Consider the following 16903-nt stretch of genomic DNA (forward strand, 5'->3'; position numbering starts at 1 on the left):
CGGTTCGGCATTCAAAGGAACAGATTTTTGGAACGTTCCCGAATCCTTGGCTTGAATTTGACTACTAGGATAACCATATCCTTTTGGGACTACCATACCAGGTTATAGCCACAGGAACATTTTTGATGTCCACTACAATGTTCTGATCGAGAGAAGAATTGCGTGATAAAGTTATTAGTTTTTCTTTTTATGCTCGCACAGTTTTACTGCAATATTTCGATATTTGAGCCCTAATATTCGTTACAGCTGATAGCTTTATTTCACAATTACAAGTTTCAAATTTCATTTTACCTTATTTTCTTGTAAAAAATTATAACGATAGCAATCGTTTCACCGCCCGTTTCATGGCCAACTTGCCAGACCAGGTCGCACCCTTTCATTAAGGAACAAAAACAAGAACATTCAGGCAAAGAACTAGGGAACAAGAACAAGAACAAGCGTCCGGCACCGTCCAATGACGAAGCAACAGGGGGTGCAGTACATGCGCCCGAGAAAAAAAACACTCCTGTGCTCAACTTGTCTCCCCTGATGATGCTGTCCTGCGGCTGTTTTCTGAGCGTCGGCAGAAGGGTACCGCAAAGGGAACAAAGTCACTTTCGCCTGTGGCCTAGGGCGACCAAAAAGAAAAACTTTGGGGGGGGGGGGGGGGACAAAATGGCTCCCGCCTTCACATTCGCCTTACCTGTAGCGACATTGAACGGGCGTTGGTGGCGGAATACAAGGCGCCAGCGGTCTGCTTCACGTGCTTCGGCAGCGTGAAATTGTTGTTGGCGCCGCGCAAGAAACCAAGATTCCGTCTACTAGTGATGACACCCTTGCCCTACAAAATTTTCTTCCAGGTTATGAGGTGTAGGTTACACAAGCATGTGGTTCTTCCGCTGGATTTTTGTTGTTGTTGTTAGTTTGAAAACAGTTGAATCATTCTTAATTGTCGCTACGTGTAAACGGGTAAAGCTGCCTTACATGGTATGACCTCTCTTGTGGTTCCTGTAATGGGCGTTTTATTTGGACATGCTCTCTTAAAAGTGAATGACCGGAACGTCTTCTTCCTCTATATTACTCTGCTGATGGGCACTGACAGAGATTTGATAATGTTCGGGGACTTTAGTCGTGTTTTTCACAGCAGAGATCGTTCATTACTAACGAATCGCTATGATGCAGGTGCTCCTATGATTCACCTATATAATGCATGACCACAATATTTTAGACGTGGGAACGTACACGTTTTATTGAATGTCTTTTGCACATTTTCAAGGCGTCTTTTATCATCTACTTTATCGTTTGTATGTTTCTGCAAATCTCTTGTTTCGCATTGACAACTACGCTGTGGAGCCTGTATTTCTCACAAACCATTGTCTAGTAATCTAGCACATTGGCATCATTCAACTAGCTGCCAGCCTAATTTCATACTTAACATCAATTATCATGTTTAGAGTGAAGCACAATAAAAACCAATTAGGGTTTCTATGCGGTAAATTTATTACTCTAACATACCTTGAGGAATAGATGTCAAATCAGATGAAGTTTCGATTTCAATATTTCTATCCACGGGTTTCTGAGAAGCAGCAAATTTCACACAATTGTCCATCCGGCTTTTTACGAAGACAGTCAGTGTACCCAAGAAGTGTAAGCGAAAAACCTTCTCATGTAGTCTATGACTAATGTTCTCACGTTTACTCCTAAACGGCGTCCCACCTTTCAGGCTTACTCACCTGGCCAAGTGGCATCCGCAATCGCTTCCTCAGTCTTTTAACTCCTGATCAGATGCCGTAAATATTTGAATGAATGGCATGCAAGTAAACGACTGCGTATTCAAACTGGAGTGAACGGAAAACTTTATTTACAGGCAAATACAAAGAAAAGTGAACACCCAGCTGTCATTGCCTTCGAACAATGAATCTCTTGAGCACAGCTTTTTGGTGCACGCGCCAAACCTCAAGAATAAACACGGCGCATTACATAACAAATTCGTTCCTATTCCCGTCGAAATATGCATAACTAGAAAAAAACTTGGTCATACAAGCCAATGTTGGCTCCACAAGCACAAATAACCACCGTAATTCACATCCGCAAGCAACTGCCGAGATGTGAGTGTAACCCCGTTTTCCACAACACTTCAAATTATGTACAGCGGTGCTGTGCTGGCACCATATTCGGCCGCTGTTCGCAGGTAGCACTAAGCTGATGGAGTGGATTGAAAATAGACACAGCTTAGCACCGTACTGTGGTCCTTTCATATGGCGGACACAGCACCAGCTGAAGACATCTACTCGACTGCGGTTTCCCTTCGGGAAACGCACGTGTAGCTTCATGCGAGAAAGGGAAACACACGTTTACACAGATGTCCAAAATAAGGAGACGCTAGATTTTCAGAAATAACAGAGCTGCTCCTTCAACGTTGGTTTCCCAACGTGCAAAGTTTACGAGCAAAAGCACTGCAACAGCGCGCACATATTTTTTTTTTCATTACAATCACTCGTACCTGAGATCTTGCACCTATGGTAAACGATGTGCACTCAACATAACTGTTCTCACTATTTGTCACGCATGTCTGTCATCATGAAACTATCGGCGAATAAAGAACAAGACGTCCACAACAACCAATTAATATCTGTTTCTATTGCTTTTTTTCGTCTCAGAGTTTTTAAGGAGCGATGAGTCAGTCACATAAGAAATTCAACTTTACACGAATCATATTTATAAATACGAAATGTTTGAAGAGAAACGTAGTTCTTTAAGTCAGCCATACTTTTGGATGTCTCACCAAATATTTCAAGAATTGCTCATTCCAACGACAACTCCCTGGATTATCTGGTAGGGGCATATGGGCATTTTCGCATTCTTCTAAGCAGTGGTTGAAACTGTTAAAAAGTAGATGCTTGTTCATCCAAGCAGCAATCCCAACATAAAGCTTCAACGCAGCAGTTTTGTTACTGCTCCACATAATGGTACAACATTTTACGCTCGACCGTGAAGCTACATAAATACCATGGACCTACATAAACCTACAGGTCTACATAGACATGTATACAAATGCATGAAAACGAAAAAGGTGGCAATAAAGTGCACATTAGCATTCATTAAACATATACTGGCAACAGAAAGAATACAGGAATTGTATGACATCATAGGAAAGAAATCGTAGATAAACAGCACTACGTACATCTGAAAACCACTGAATTACTTCCTTCTTGTCAAACATATATTATACCTCCGTAAAAAGTCCCGACGAGCTATATTTCCGCTGTCAATAAAAAGCTCGATGATGGTACAAAGACATATCTAGCAGCCTTAAACCTCTGCCAACAAATGCAAGCAAACCTAATGCCAAATTTTAAGCAAATAATTTTTAATTAGTAACGGAAAGCAATATTCCACCATTTTAACAAAATACTCGTTATATGCAGTCCCTAGTACAAACATAAGCAATATCTTCTGTATTTTCGTGAGTGACGGCGAATACCTTTGTGTGAAGCTCCGCACTACAACTACAACCTTCGAACAACTTTAGTACGGTGTATAATAGACGGCCCCAGTTGAGCTGCCCTCCGATTTTTTTCTTTCACAAGTCGTGGAAAAGATTACGAAGGAACGATATGCAAACAACAATTGTGATCATAAATCTGATAATTTCGAACTCAATGCTTTTTCAGGCCTATTAGTGTCTAACTTAAAATTTCTGTGCTGTTTAGTTCAGTATCAAGCTTTGGTCAGAGTGCTTTCATTTGCAAAACCAAGACCAATATTTGTATTTCATGATTAAATTAAAGCCAGAACTAAGCGGTATAGGATGAGGAATGTTGTATCTCGAGTTCTTCGTGAGACCATTGTGACATTCAGAGACCCATTGTCAAATGGCTTTCTTTTTGTAGAACTGCGCTCAAAGAAAGACAACGACCGACTGACACTAAATTCATCTTACAGTTCCCTTGTACAGCGCAAGAAACAACATGGATGACAGAGAAGCCCACAGGGACAGTGATGCTAAATACACCGCCACCATGATTCCGCGATTGAATATCACGTAGACTTCGGTTACGCCCACACAGCCTTCAGAAATATCGCCTTTTTTCCTGCCTTAAACTGTGGTCTTCTAGCGTGCCGCCCCCCAACACTATGGCAGGAAAGTAAATTAAGTTCAAATAAGAATAAATGTTCCCCACGCACCATACACAAATTTAACCTTTTGCTGTTAAAACTAGATATAACTACCTTCAGCTGGTAAAGTGTCAGTCAATAGCACTTGTATCAGTGCCTGACATTTCACAAACCCATTCGCAATAAATGAAGTGAATGACTGAGCAATATCTTTATTTAAGTGTTCATATTCGGAATTTGGCAGTTAAGTGTTGAATGGTTAACTTTCATATGCATGAGAAAAAAACGGATTTTGTCATTACCGAGTGACTGAAAAACAGCTCGTCGAACACAATCTTAAGGGAAAGGGCTGGAAAGCCTAAAGGTGACGGCCGTGTCACTCCTAAAAATTCTTCCAGAGTACATTTGTTGCAGAAGAAGAATACATAGAAGGGGCAATCTCTTATCACGGGCTCTTGAACAGCTTCAAATTTGCTGCCTTAACACCGCCAGCGCATTGAGCCCAATCGCGTTGAAATTGACTCATTCGCATTGCCCTGCGGCTTTGTGTGCAACATTCATTGGTGCATGCAACAACGGCTGATCTTACCAATCAACTCTTCCTTTACTACGATCAGACAATACCACAGCTTCTTCTATTGTTGCCCTTATGTTTATAAGGACAGGCAAAGATTACTCTTTTAACGTGCGAAAGTGGCGCTAATTCTGTCGTCACATTTTGAGCGTCCTGTGATACGGTGACGGCATACGCGCGATGACGGCAACAACTATTGCCGCTAGGGTAAGCATTTTCAGAAATAAATTAAAACAAAGAAAAAGAACAGTTAGCTTACCAGTCCGACGAGGCGTTCCATCGCAAACATGCCTTCTTCCTCGTCAACAAGGTATAACCCCAAAACAGCTGCGGAAATATTTCGTTGGAACCACGAGGATCGTCTGTTTCTTTCCTGTAGGTCACTTTTTTACGAACGTTTGCGATTCGCATAAAATGAAGTAACAAGCACTCAACAAGTCACAACAAATGTCTTTGTCAATTGTCGTATATCTGCCCTAGCCAAGCCGTATGTCTTTGATCGATTGCTACAGCGCAGATGGTATCCTCAACATTCAGCACCTATAGGCCTTAGGCAGTACTTCGCAAGTTCGCTTCTCCATGCAGTGAGTCTGACCCAACAAAGGGGAGAGAACGTCGCGCGACACGCAAGAACAAAGCTAGACCGTGCAATTGATGGCCCCATTCCAGGCACGCCTCTTTCTCTTTATCGCCTGGCTTGCAACTCTCAGCATCAATAGTCTGGCCAGCGCGGCGTCTACCACATCGAGTAAGGCGCTATAAACATGTGCGAAAAAGTTCTTGCAGAATTTCGCGTAAGAGCTGGCGTATAAAGATTATTTCTCTTACTCCGAAAATAAAGTATGCTTAAATAGACTCCGGACTCAAAACGCCAAAGTCAACAAAAAAGAAAACTACGCTTTTCGGCTCCCAGTGACAGCTGAAGATGCAGACGTAGTAACTCGAAAGGACTTTACACTACTGCGGCAATACGTAACAGTGCGTCAGTTCAACGTCGAAGTGTTGGATAAAGGAAGAGATAAAGTGCGAGGCGCGCGACAGGCCCTAGGAGAGAGAGAGATAGAAGTGAGAGTACGCCGAAGTGCTAACGATGACCGCTACGGCTTGAAGTCTAGACTTCAGTACCGACGGTGTCTTCGGGTCGGTAACTTCTAGGGGAATCCCGGACAGGGCTGTGGTGAAGGAAGAAAGAAAAAGAAAAGGCTTCATTTCTTTCTGATCTCGTGTTTCCGGTAGAACTGCTGCACCAGATCAGCGCGACAATAGTAAACAAATGTTATGACTTAGATTCAGCCTTGAGCCAACTTGCCAGCAATTATGGTGACTAAGGAACGCCTTTGTACATGAACTCTAAGGCAAGGCCTCGAACCGGACAAGACTATCTGCAATATGTTAGCGACGGGCTGAGGCAGTGCAGTCGTTCTCATCTGGTCCCTTACAACTTTCCGTACTACATTTGCATTTGGTCTAATTTGCGTTCTAAAAGGGTATGCACTTTTTGCGATCTACAGATTTTAATAATGGTTAAATAATTCATATTAAGTCGAGCATTCATAATTATTTGTCTCTCCACCTACGTTTATCAAACTTTCACATTGCGATGCTGGTTTTCGTCAATCGATGTAAGTACATGCTCCTCCATTTCTTTCTTTCATTTAACTTTGACATCATTGCGTGTTAGTGTGACGCCATGTTTAATCTTATATTCTTGCTTACATACGCTCTGAGATGAGACGGTTACTGTCACACGCAATAAAACACCCAGTCTGCGATTTACCAAGTTTACCACATTTCGCATTAAAAATCACATGACTCCCCTGCCCCCAACACATATACACGCACGAACGTCCACCCACCTATGTTCAGATATACAACTAAAGTGCAACCAAGGTTGACAACCGCCGTCATAGCTAATTTCCGATTTTCGGCGTGCTGAACTTCTCTGCGAAAACGCACATGCGGCCAGGAGGGGGAACCAATAACAACGCAGATCGTTAAGCACGTCAATGTGGCCTGCCAGCTTAACTTTTGTTTCGATAAGGTAATGAGTTCAAGCACGAAAAGCTTTCACGGAAACAGTTCCCAACTTGTTTTACTTTGTTTTCACCAAAGCGAACTGACGCCAAGAATAATTCGATCCTCCGCTCGGTGCTTGTAAACGCGAAAATGCCACACTCAGTGCATGTGAAACGCTGGCACGAAGTTGGCATTTGCAAAACTCGCAGCTGCGAGAAACAACGCAGCGTAAAATCGCACCATGTGAAACAGGCTAAAAGAATAGTGTGCGCCCGCGGAACGCTGAGGGTCGGTCACTCAAGTGTGGCGATGAGCAAACGCCCTCACCGGTCATCATCATCATCAGCAGCAGCAGCCTGGTTAAGCCTACTGCAGAGCAAAGGCCTCTCCCATACTTCTCCAACTACCCCGGTCATGTTCTAATTGTGGACATGCTGTCCCTGCAAACTTCTTAATCTCATCCGCCCACCTAACATTCGCCCCCTGCTACGCTTCACTTCCCTTGGAATCCAGTCCGTAACCCTTAATGACCATCGGTTACCTTCCCTCCTCATTACATGTCCTGCCCATTTCTTTCTCTTAGTTTCAACTAAAATGTCATTAATCCTCACCGGTAGCAGGTGCTGAACTTGTCTTCGGGCGCGCCCCGTGGCTCGTCCTGTCAGGAGAAGCTGTCCTTGGAGACGACAGCGCCGTATCCCGTCAAGGGCATGAACGGCAGCCCGTTCTCGCCGCTGCCGGAGCCCGGCGGCACGCCCCGGTCGTCGCCCTTGGTGCGCACGGGCTTCTTCCCGCCGCAGGTCAGCGTGAAGCGCAGCTCGCGGCACAGTTCCGAGCACAGGGGCTCCTGCGATGAGACAGCGTTGTTTCGGTCAGTGAGGAGCGATCAAATGTCCGTAGAGAAACAACGTGGAAACACTTTATCATTCGAGCCACAGATGTCGTACTGTGCTGTAAACGTGACGGTTTTCGCCGCTCCACTCACTTTCCCGAATGCGTTGGGTCGTTTGACGGCAACTATACTTTTTTTTTTCTTGTATAGCGCGTGTTAAGAGGAAGCTTTAGCTCAGGCCCAACTCAGACTCCACATATTCGAATACAAGTAAAACGAAGAAACACTTTTCTGAGATAACCAACTGGCCGATTTGAAATAAAGTTATTGCATTTGAGAGAGAAAATTACATTCTAGTGACTATTGCAAGTGGAATATTGATTTAGGGCTCGAATGTTTTAAGAGCTTGAAAAAATTAATGATGTAAAAAAATTGAAGCATGAAGTGGACAGATTTGTAGCTCTCCACCAAAATTAGACATCGCATTTTGTGAACTGCATCGCATATAAAGTAGACAAATTTCATATCAATTTATATCTTAGGTGAAGTTGTTATATTCTTTACAAGCATTGTGGCGAACTCTTAATCACATTGTATTTGTCTATTTGAGAATCACGTATACTGCATCAATTTTTTTTCGCTTTAGATGTACTATTAGGTGCAATTTGCAGAATTCTGGTATACTGTTTTCAAATTGCTGAGTTGCACAACTCTCAAGTCGTAAACTTGATAGTCTCGTCTTCTGGAAAGTTGCGATTTTCAACTATCATTATGAAAAAATTAACGGCCTAAATAAGGCATTCGCTACCAGCAGGCACGAGAGCATAACATTTTTTTAATGATACAGACATCATCAAATCTAATGCAATGGTTACCGAGAAAACGAATTCTTCTTTCCCATGTCTTTGGATAGGAGCTCCCGAGATTCCCCTTAAGAGTTGCATGATAGCTAGTTTTTCGCAAAACCCTAACTTATCACGAAGAGAACTAAAATTTCTCCAAAAGCGTGCGAGATAAGATGTAGCGGGTGGTTGCCGGTTCTTTGTCTATTAGGAGTCAAAGACGATTAAACATTATCCATGCCGAATGGTCGCACCTGAGTAGCCGAAAATCGCGACTTCCTTTTGAGCCACACCGCGCAAAAGCAAGCGCGTTTGCTACCATTCTCGTTCGAGGTTCGCAACAAGCACAGTTCATTCTTTTTTTTTTTTTCGATAACGCAAGCGACGACTAAACACGACCTCATTTTTGAGCCAGGCGATTGCGACAGCGAACAGTTAATTTCTTCCGCACTCGCACGAAACAGTTTTTGCAACGACGAAAGACACACAACACCAGGGTGGCAGCAAGGAAACGGCTACGTGCGTTAATGTTGTTGCAGAACCCCATTTAACGCTTAATTGCACTGTGCTTGAATAACGGGGTCTTTTTTTAGGAGCGCTCTTCTATCGTTCCCAGTAGCAGGATGCTTCCGCTACGCGGAGAGCCCCCCGAGAGGTCGTAATGACGTACCCTCTCTTCGGGCAGCGCCTTGCTAGAGCGCCAAACGAACTCGACGATTGCCGTGATGCAGGCGATGCAGGAACCGGTCAACAGGACGACGAAGACGCCACCCACGTTCGCCAGGCCCAGGGCCGAGGTGCCCTTGGACGCGCTTGCCTCCTCCTTGGGGCACTTTTTGACGATGTGCCGCTTCTTCCACCAACGCTCCTTGAGCACGTGCAGGGTGCCACTCTCCTGAAGCTGCAGGATCGCCTGGGACAGCATCGTGCGGTACGGGGACCCTGCGCGCGCACGGGGCAGCACACCGTCACACGGAATCTGCGTTCCTCGCTAGCTGCGCTTGCGAAGTTGGATTCATACGTTCGACGCACTCTTTGCAGAGGTGTTGTGGACTATTATTACATCTCTATAGATACTTCCTTTTAATTATGCATAGCACATAAGTATTGTACAGAAATTATTATCGAAAACACTCAAGGTCATTATTTATTCATTTATTTATTGTACCCTCAGGCCATACAATGCATTATAGAGGGGAGGGGCTGTCATCACATATTTAAAGGGGAAAATACAAAACAAAGCAGGAGAACACAGTAAGCAAATAAGCAATCATGTCATAAAATAAATTTTCCCTCAACTGAAATGGTGCTTTTAGACGTACAAACGAAAAAAAAAGAAAAACAAGAAAATGCGTAAACTGGACAGACATGAGCACACAGAAATGTTATTCAGATTATGCTGGCGAGCAATCTGCGGGAACGATCAGCGTCCGTAATGTTGAGTACCGAAGCAGGAAAGTGGTTCCGGTCATGGCTTGTTTTAGGCACGAAGAACTGGGAAGAAGTGACAGTTTTCCGACGCGCGATGCTAACTTGGAGCATGTAGTCTAGACGCGGTAAAATGAAGAGAGCTAGTCTGATCCAATGTGCGTTGAATGCGCTATTATTGTGATACATTTTATGAAAGAGACGCAGGCGTGGTAGATTTCGTCGAGTAGCGAGCAAAGGAAGGATTCTACTGAATTTCATGCTGGTTACGCTGGCAATGCGATGATAGTCGGACATAATGAAGCGACCTGAGAGATTCTTCCCCGCTTCAAGTTTATTGGTTAGTGTAACCTGACCAGCGTCCCACACTGATGAGTTGTATTCCAGGTTAGCGCGAATATAAGTGATGTATAGTTGCTTTTTGAACGCTGCAGGAGCAAGTGAAAAATTCCGTCTTAAAAAAAAACAATCATGGGATTGGTTTTACATATGATTGAGTCAACATGTAGTTTTGAAGAACGATTGTCAGTGATGTGAACTTCGATGTGATAACCGTGTAAAGACTGCATACTGGCTATAGACACACCATATAAAATTGGGTAGGCTGAATCAGAGAAGCAGCCGCAGTGGGGTTTTCACGTCTAGTGCGTGCTTCAGATAGTGTATAAGCACTAGGATGCAGAATAGACGTGATGAAGTGCACAAGCTACATTTATTGAATCACTGGAAAGCCTAGATGCTCATGCTATATAATAGCTAGTAGGGTCCTTATGGTCTAATTTTGCAACCGTACTCGCTCCCTATTCGTACTGGGAAGGTTTGTTTTGCAGAGGGTATTTGGCCACTATGGTAATTACTGGTGGCGCCCGATACTGCCTCGAGCCCACTCGAGGCCGCCGCCGAACTTGTAGATGGTTGGAGCATCTGCGCTTCTTCTTCCTATGGTTCCGCCAAGGTCAAAGGGGTTCGGCCTTGCTGCCTAAGTCCCTTCGTGCTATTTCTGGACCATACGTGTCGAAAGCAGGAGCACCATACCGGATTTTGCAAATTGCACACTTACATGCCATATAACTCCTGATGTGCACAGGTTTGAGTTCTGGGAAATATACCGAATATGGCATAGTCACCACTCTCTCAAAAGCGACCACTCCTGCACGAACCGACAACCGTACTGCTGAGCTACGCATCTGCGAACGACGAGCGAGAGGCCAAATATAGCTCTGATTGCGTCATCCGTGGCGTGATCACGGCGCCATCCGTGCACGTGAAAAAAGCATGATGGAGTAATGGCTTCTTCCCTCTACTCAACGATACCAGGGTATGACGCATGACAGTTATTCGCGCATTAGAGAGCTTGCTTATTTATGATACCGCTCGTGGTGGTCCTACGGTCTAACCTTGCAATAGTGCTCGCTCCCTATTGGAAATGGGTGCGTTGTGGTGAAGAAGGTGGACGAGAATTGGCATCTCTCTGTCTTGCTACCCGAGTGTTTTCATGCCATTTACTGATTCTACGTGTCGAAAGAAAGGGCGCCATAGCCGAGCAAGTGTGAAATTTCTGCAAAAGATTGCACACTTGTAGGCCTAATAACTCCTGATAGGCACAGGCTTCAGGTTGATGGATTACGCCTACTGTGACTGAGTGAATTCTCTTAAACGCGACCACTTCCGCAAGTATCGACAAACGTACTGCCGAGCCACGCCTCTCGGAACGGACGAGCGAGAGGCCAAATTTACGTCCGATGTGGTCCTGCGGGACGCAGCAAGAGTCTTAAATGGGGTTTACTTTCTTGCAGAACACACTTATCAAGGCAGTGTGTTTCCTTTTTTTTTTTTACGATCTCGTCATTTGTGCGTGCTTAATTCTGCAAGAAAATGAATCCATAGCAACTCGCCCGACTTTCTATTATACTTACGTAGGATCCCGTGCTCGACAGAGACCAGTCAGCGGGAGAGTTCCTGTGGGAGTCTATTCGTCATTCCAATCAGTTGTCGTCATGGTGTCGTCGTTTACGCCGTTGCCGTCGTCCCATCGTCGTCGTCATACCATTGTCATAAATCCAGCATCGTCAAGCTGTTGACGTCGTCGCCATGTATCGTCATCATTCTACCTTCGCCACTCATTGTCTCTGTGGCGTCGTCGTCATGTCATCGTCATCATTCCAGCATCATCACCTGGTCATACCAGCGTCGTCATCCCATTGTCGTCAAACAATCGTCGTCATCATACAATGGTTATCATTCCGCCATAGCCGTTCCATCGTCATCATTCGGCCGCAGTGATTAGAATGTCGTCATGCCATCGCCGTCACACCTTCATGATCGTTCCATGGTCATCATTCTTTCGTAGCTATTACAGTCTCGTCCTGCCGTCATCGTCATTCTATCGTCGCCATTTTGTCGTCGTCATGCATTTGAGCTCCTTCCATCGTCGTCGTTTTGTCGTAGTGATTTCATTGTCCTCGTGCCATTGTCAACACTCGATCGACGTCACGCACTCGTCATTCTTACGTCGTTGTCGTAAGGTCGTGGACTTTTCATCGTGGTCATTGCGTCTTCGTCATACAGTTGTCGTGTTGCATTCGTCGTCATGCGTTGGATGCGTATGATCGAGCACCCCTAATTTATGTTGGAAGAAGCGTTTCCCGGCGAATAAAAAAACATTAAATTAGGGGGTTTTACGTGCCAAAACCACTTTCTGATTATGAGGCACGCCGTAGTGGAGGACTCCGGAAATTTCGACCACCTGGGGTTCTTTAACGTGCACCTAAATCTAAGCACACGGGTGTTTTCGCATTGCGCCCCCATCGAAATGCGGTCCCGGAGAATATGCATCAAACATGGTCGTCCGCCTTGTACTTGCAAATGGTCGCTAAACAAGAACAGCACTTTCTGTAAACAGTAGTGAAAGCTTTGCTCAACGACTTTCTTCAACAACTTTTGTTTTCAGTCCGATATCTCTGCCTTTCTGTAACTAAATTTATCTCTCTCTTGCTCAACGAATTCCCCTTGCACTTGGAGTCCGCGTATATATATATATATATATAGATATATATATATATATATATATATATATATATATATATATATATATATATATATTTAGTTCCTCGCATGTCGTCACAAGTAGTGCTATTGCATTCTGGTCACGTAAACCGTCACACTCAGGGCATATGCTGCAAGATTAATAAACGTTCTCGTGCGCAAGAGCGACCGCCTCATGATGTCCGGTGTCCTGGCTATCATCTTTTCGATTACCGGGGTTGACCCAAGTTCACGTACTATCCAACCACAGACCGCTGCTATAAAACAGAACGGTTCAATAAATAAATTGCGAGGAAGGTGAGAAAACTATGGAAGCGGGGCCAAAAGAAAGTAATATGAAAAAGAGCGGAGCTCAAAAGCAATGGTACGGTACGAGTTTAGCGCCGGGCACTATTTCGACGGGCCAGCGTTGGAGAGCCCAGTTCCAGAAGCTGGGACACGCGCTGCGTAAGCTCACCAGGCGGCGTGGCAATGCCGTAGCCCTTGTTGTCGAGGAGCGAGCCGATTTGGGTGAGATCGCAGTTCCTCTCGATGGCGTACTCGATGGATGTGGACTCCATCAGGTAGGCGTATTTTCCGCGACGCACTCGTTCTATGCCCTTGTAGTTGGATTCGGTAAACACGCTGGGCCGTGCGGCCTGCATCACGTGCCACATTTTCTTGTAGGTGGGGAACTCGGATTCCTGCGCAAAAGTTAGAGACAGTGCGTGGAAGTTCTGTCTTGAAGTGATTTCGCACAATGTATACGGAATGTGACATTGCAGTTCGAGAAGGGCCGTAGATTTGTTGTGCACATACAAAAAAGCTTGGTTTTGCGAAACCGTCAACGATGTGCTGCACTAGACAAATGACGTCAGTGACCTAGCGGCGTTTAGCCTGGCTGCCTTCGCACGGGCATATTGTTGACGTACGTGAGAGTGCATCAGTGTAAAATTGCGCCAGTGACGCAGCTTCTGCAGTCACCAGCAATATGGCCTTTTGTTGGCTTACCGTTGTTGTCACTAGTGGCTTCACAATCACTAACATATATTCAGGTATTATATACGTTCTTTTGAAGCATGAAACTTATGACATGAATATAACTAGAGCGATTGGCGAGTTGCAGTATGAACAGCACCCAGAAGGACCTAAAAGCATTGAGCAGCAATCTTCACAGTGCAAAACTGCAATGTATACAATGAAGATAGAGAAAACACAGATGGGAGCGCAGTTAGGAGGAGACAATTGACTGGTGCGTATTCATAAATCGAAACGAAGAATATAACTCGGAGTATAACAATAGGTTTGTTGTTCGAAATGAAACAAAGCTGTACAATAAAAAGACAACATTATACGCATGCTTTTATAACATGTAGAGAAATATACCGAGCGTTCAGCGAGCACTTTCAAAAATGTTCAAAAACTGCCAATGCAGATCGCACAATTCTAGTCCATGAGCTGGTTTACTCAAAGAGGCGGACATTACTTGCACAAGGTAATGAAATGCGTAATCGACTAATTAACAAAAATTACTAATGTTTTTAGCTAATTATCTTATGTCACATACTCCAATTTACTAATTCTAGCCGGGGACTTCGCAAGACGGATACACTTGGAATGAATTCTCAGGATGACACCAGTTTCTAGATACTAATTCGCGAGCTTTGCCGAGAAATGCATTGGCGTTCCAGTTACTTCTGTGCCTCAGTGCATAAAACGACGTTTCGTTAAGAAAGTGTGTGGAAGGACAGTACACTTTTAGCGCCAATTTGACGGCGCATAATTCGTAAATGGTGTCATTCACTCCAGAGGCGCCGACTACGCGGAGGCTCGGGGGCCCCGGGACCCGAGCCCTCTCCGAAGTTTTCTGGGCGGGGAGAGGGGAGGGGCGAGCCCTTCTGCCGGAAATGCCGAGGCCTACTCCCCCCCCCCCCCCCCCCCCCCTCCGCTACCCTGAAGTGTTAAGAGTTCTGTTACCCACATCATTTGAGGTTTCTTTTGAGTTGCCTCTGCCTTCTCACTTATAATTTTATTGCGGCTAAAAGCTTAATGATCATTGTCGATGCGGACGGGCACAGCATTTAATTTATACTTTCCCTTAATTTCTACGACTCCTGACGAAAAAATGACAAGCGCATTCGAAGCACCAGCGCTGGCTACCTCATCTGTATTTTTTACTTAAACATTTTTTTTTAATTTTCCCTGTGAGCGCCATGCACACACACAATATATGTAAATATATGCACAGGACAACGTTTATTATATTTGTAGAAAAGAAAGAAGTAGCTAACTAACAATTATTTGTGATGGTATGGATAGCCTATGCCTAGAGAATGAGTAAGTTGCTGTATGTTCTCCTCGCTTCAAATTGCTTGAAAAAAAAACTGCAGACTTTACTGATCCCTTCAGCAGAATCTTTCATCAACGGCATTCGAAATGTACGTGAATGATATGTGTCTCACTATTGCTTCACTTTCCGTCCGCAATGCTACCGACTCACGAAAAAAAACTCGTCTAAAATTTCTAACATTTATCGTCGCCACTTGCATTCAGAGGCCATATATATATATATATATATATATATATATATATATATATATATATATATATATATATATATATATATATATATATATATATATATATATATATATATATATTGATACAAGGCAGAAACATTTAAACGACGCGCGCAGGTTCGTGCGCCCCCTCAAGACGACAACGGAGTATTGAAGGAAAAGGACGAAGTAATGGCACGTGTTTTCGCCGCACGCACTCGCATCGCAGGTGGCCGTTGTCGGCGTCTACAAGAAGAAGACGAGGTGAAGCGACGCTCGAGAGAGAAGAAGAAGGCCTTCCTGATCTCCCGTTTAGAACGCGGCAGTGTTTTTTATTTACCCCAGGGCACAAGTTCGCCCACAATAAATAGTTGTATCTGGGTTTTCTTAAGTGTCCGTTACAATTCTGGTGGAGGTGCTGGGTAATGATTTCCAGCCCAATTCGAGTTGGAGAAAGCAGCCCGGAACCACGCCATCTCAGACCCAACGAGCTTACGCCCGTCCACCAGCGCACGAGCCGTCGCCTACGTGGTGAGCCGCCCGAGTTTCCTCTTTTGCTGGAGCAGACTATAATAGCAGCAGCAGACAATACAGAAATGACATCTCAGACAGCCTCAACCCGCATCGTGGTTGATCAGCCGCGAACGCCCGAGCCTTTTCACGGCGACACCTTCGAAGACGCCGAGGACTGGTTGGAAGGCTTCGAGCGCGTCGCTGACTACAACGGATGGGACGAAAACCGGAAGCTCCGCAACGTTTACTTCGCGTTGCAAGACTGTGCGCGAACGTGGTTTGAAAACCACGAAGCTGTCCTCCGGTCGTGGGATGACTTCCGACTGGAGCTGTTGGCCACGTATCCGAGCACAGACCGCCGGGAAAGAGCTGAAGCCGCTTTGCAAGCAAGAAGCCAGCGAAACAACGAAAGCGTGGCAATGTATCTCGAAGATATGTCCCGCTTATTCCGCCGAGCTGACCCGAGCATGAGCGAGGACAAGAAGCTTCGGCACCTGATGCGCGGCGTGAAGCAGGAGCTTTTTGCTGGTTTGGTTCGCAGCCCTCCACGCACCGTCGCCGAATTCCGCTCCGAGGCGACAACTATGGAAAGGACTCTTCAACAGCGTGCGAGACTCTACAACCGCGATATGAACGTCGCCTCTGTGGATGCGACGCCGGCAATGTTCGGGAACAGCGTCGAGGTCTTACGAGAACTCATAAGGTCTGTGGTTCGAGAAGAGCTCCAGAGGCAACAGCGGAACAACGGCCCCACAGAGGTCTCTTCGTTAGCAGAAGTGATTCGCGAAGAAGTGAGACAAGCCGTCCGCGAACAGCACCCACCAGCACAGCCGCAAGCGTCGTCACCGGTACGGCCGACGGTATCGTACGCCGAGGTACTCAGAGGATCTCCAGGACGTACCTTCGTCGCGGCAACTGCGCATGTACCTGAACCTCGGTTCTTGCCGTCTCCGCCGGAGACGAGATACCGGAAAGCTGACATATGGCGCACCCCTGATAGAATCCCGCTGTGCTACCA

General features: G+C 45.2%; 1 protein-coding gene across 2 annotated transcripts in view; it reads right to left on the minus strand.

The window, feature by feature from the left end:
- Positions 1 to 1818: 1818 nt before the first annotated feature.
- Positions 1819 to 16903, minus strand: part of LOC126522329 (glutamate receptor ionotropic, kainate 2-like) — a 50859-nt gene continuing 35774 nt past the window's right edge. For both annotated transcript variants that reach the window (XM_050171059.3, XM_055066348.2), the window contains exons 13-16: positions 13293 to 13518; positions 9033 to 9304; positions 7300 to 7535; positions 1819 to 5844 (exon numbers count right to left, since the gene is read on the minus strand). In XM_050171059.3, the coding sequence (XP_050027016.1) occupies positions 7350 to 7535; positions 9033 to 9304; positions 13293 to 13518 (684 nt within the window). In that variant the 3' untranslated portion in view covers positions 1819 to 5844; positions 7300 to 7349. The remainder of the gene's footprint in view (positions 5845 to 7299; positions 7536 to 9032; positions 9305 to 13292; positions 13519 to 16903) is intronic.

Source organism: Dermacentor andersoni, chromosome 6 (assembly GCF_023375885.2).
Source record: "Dermacentor andersoni chromosome 6, qqDerAnde1_hic_scaffold, whole genome shotgun sequence".
Lineage (NCBI taxonomy): Eukaryota > Metazoa > Arthropoda > Arachnida > Ixodida > Ixodidae > Dermacentor > Dermacentor andersoni.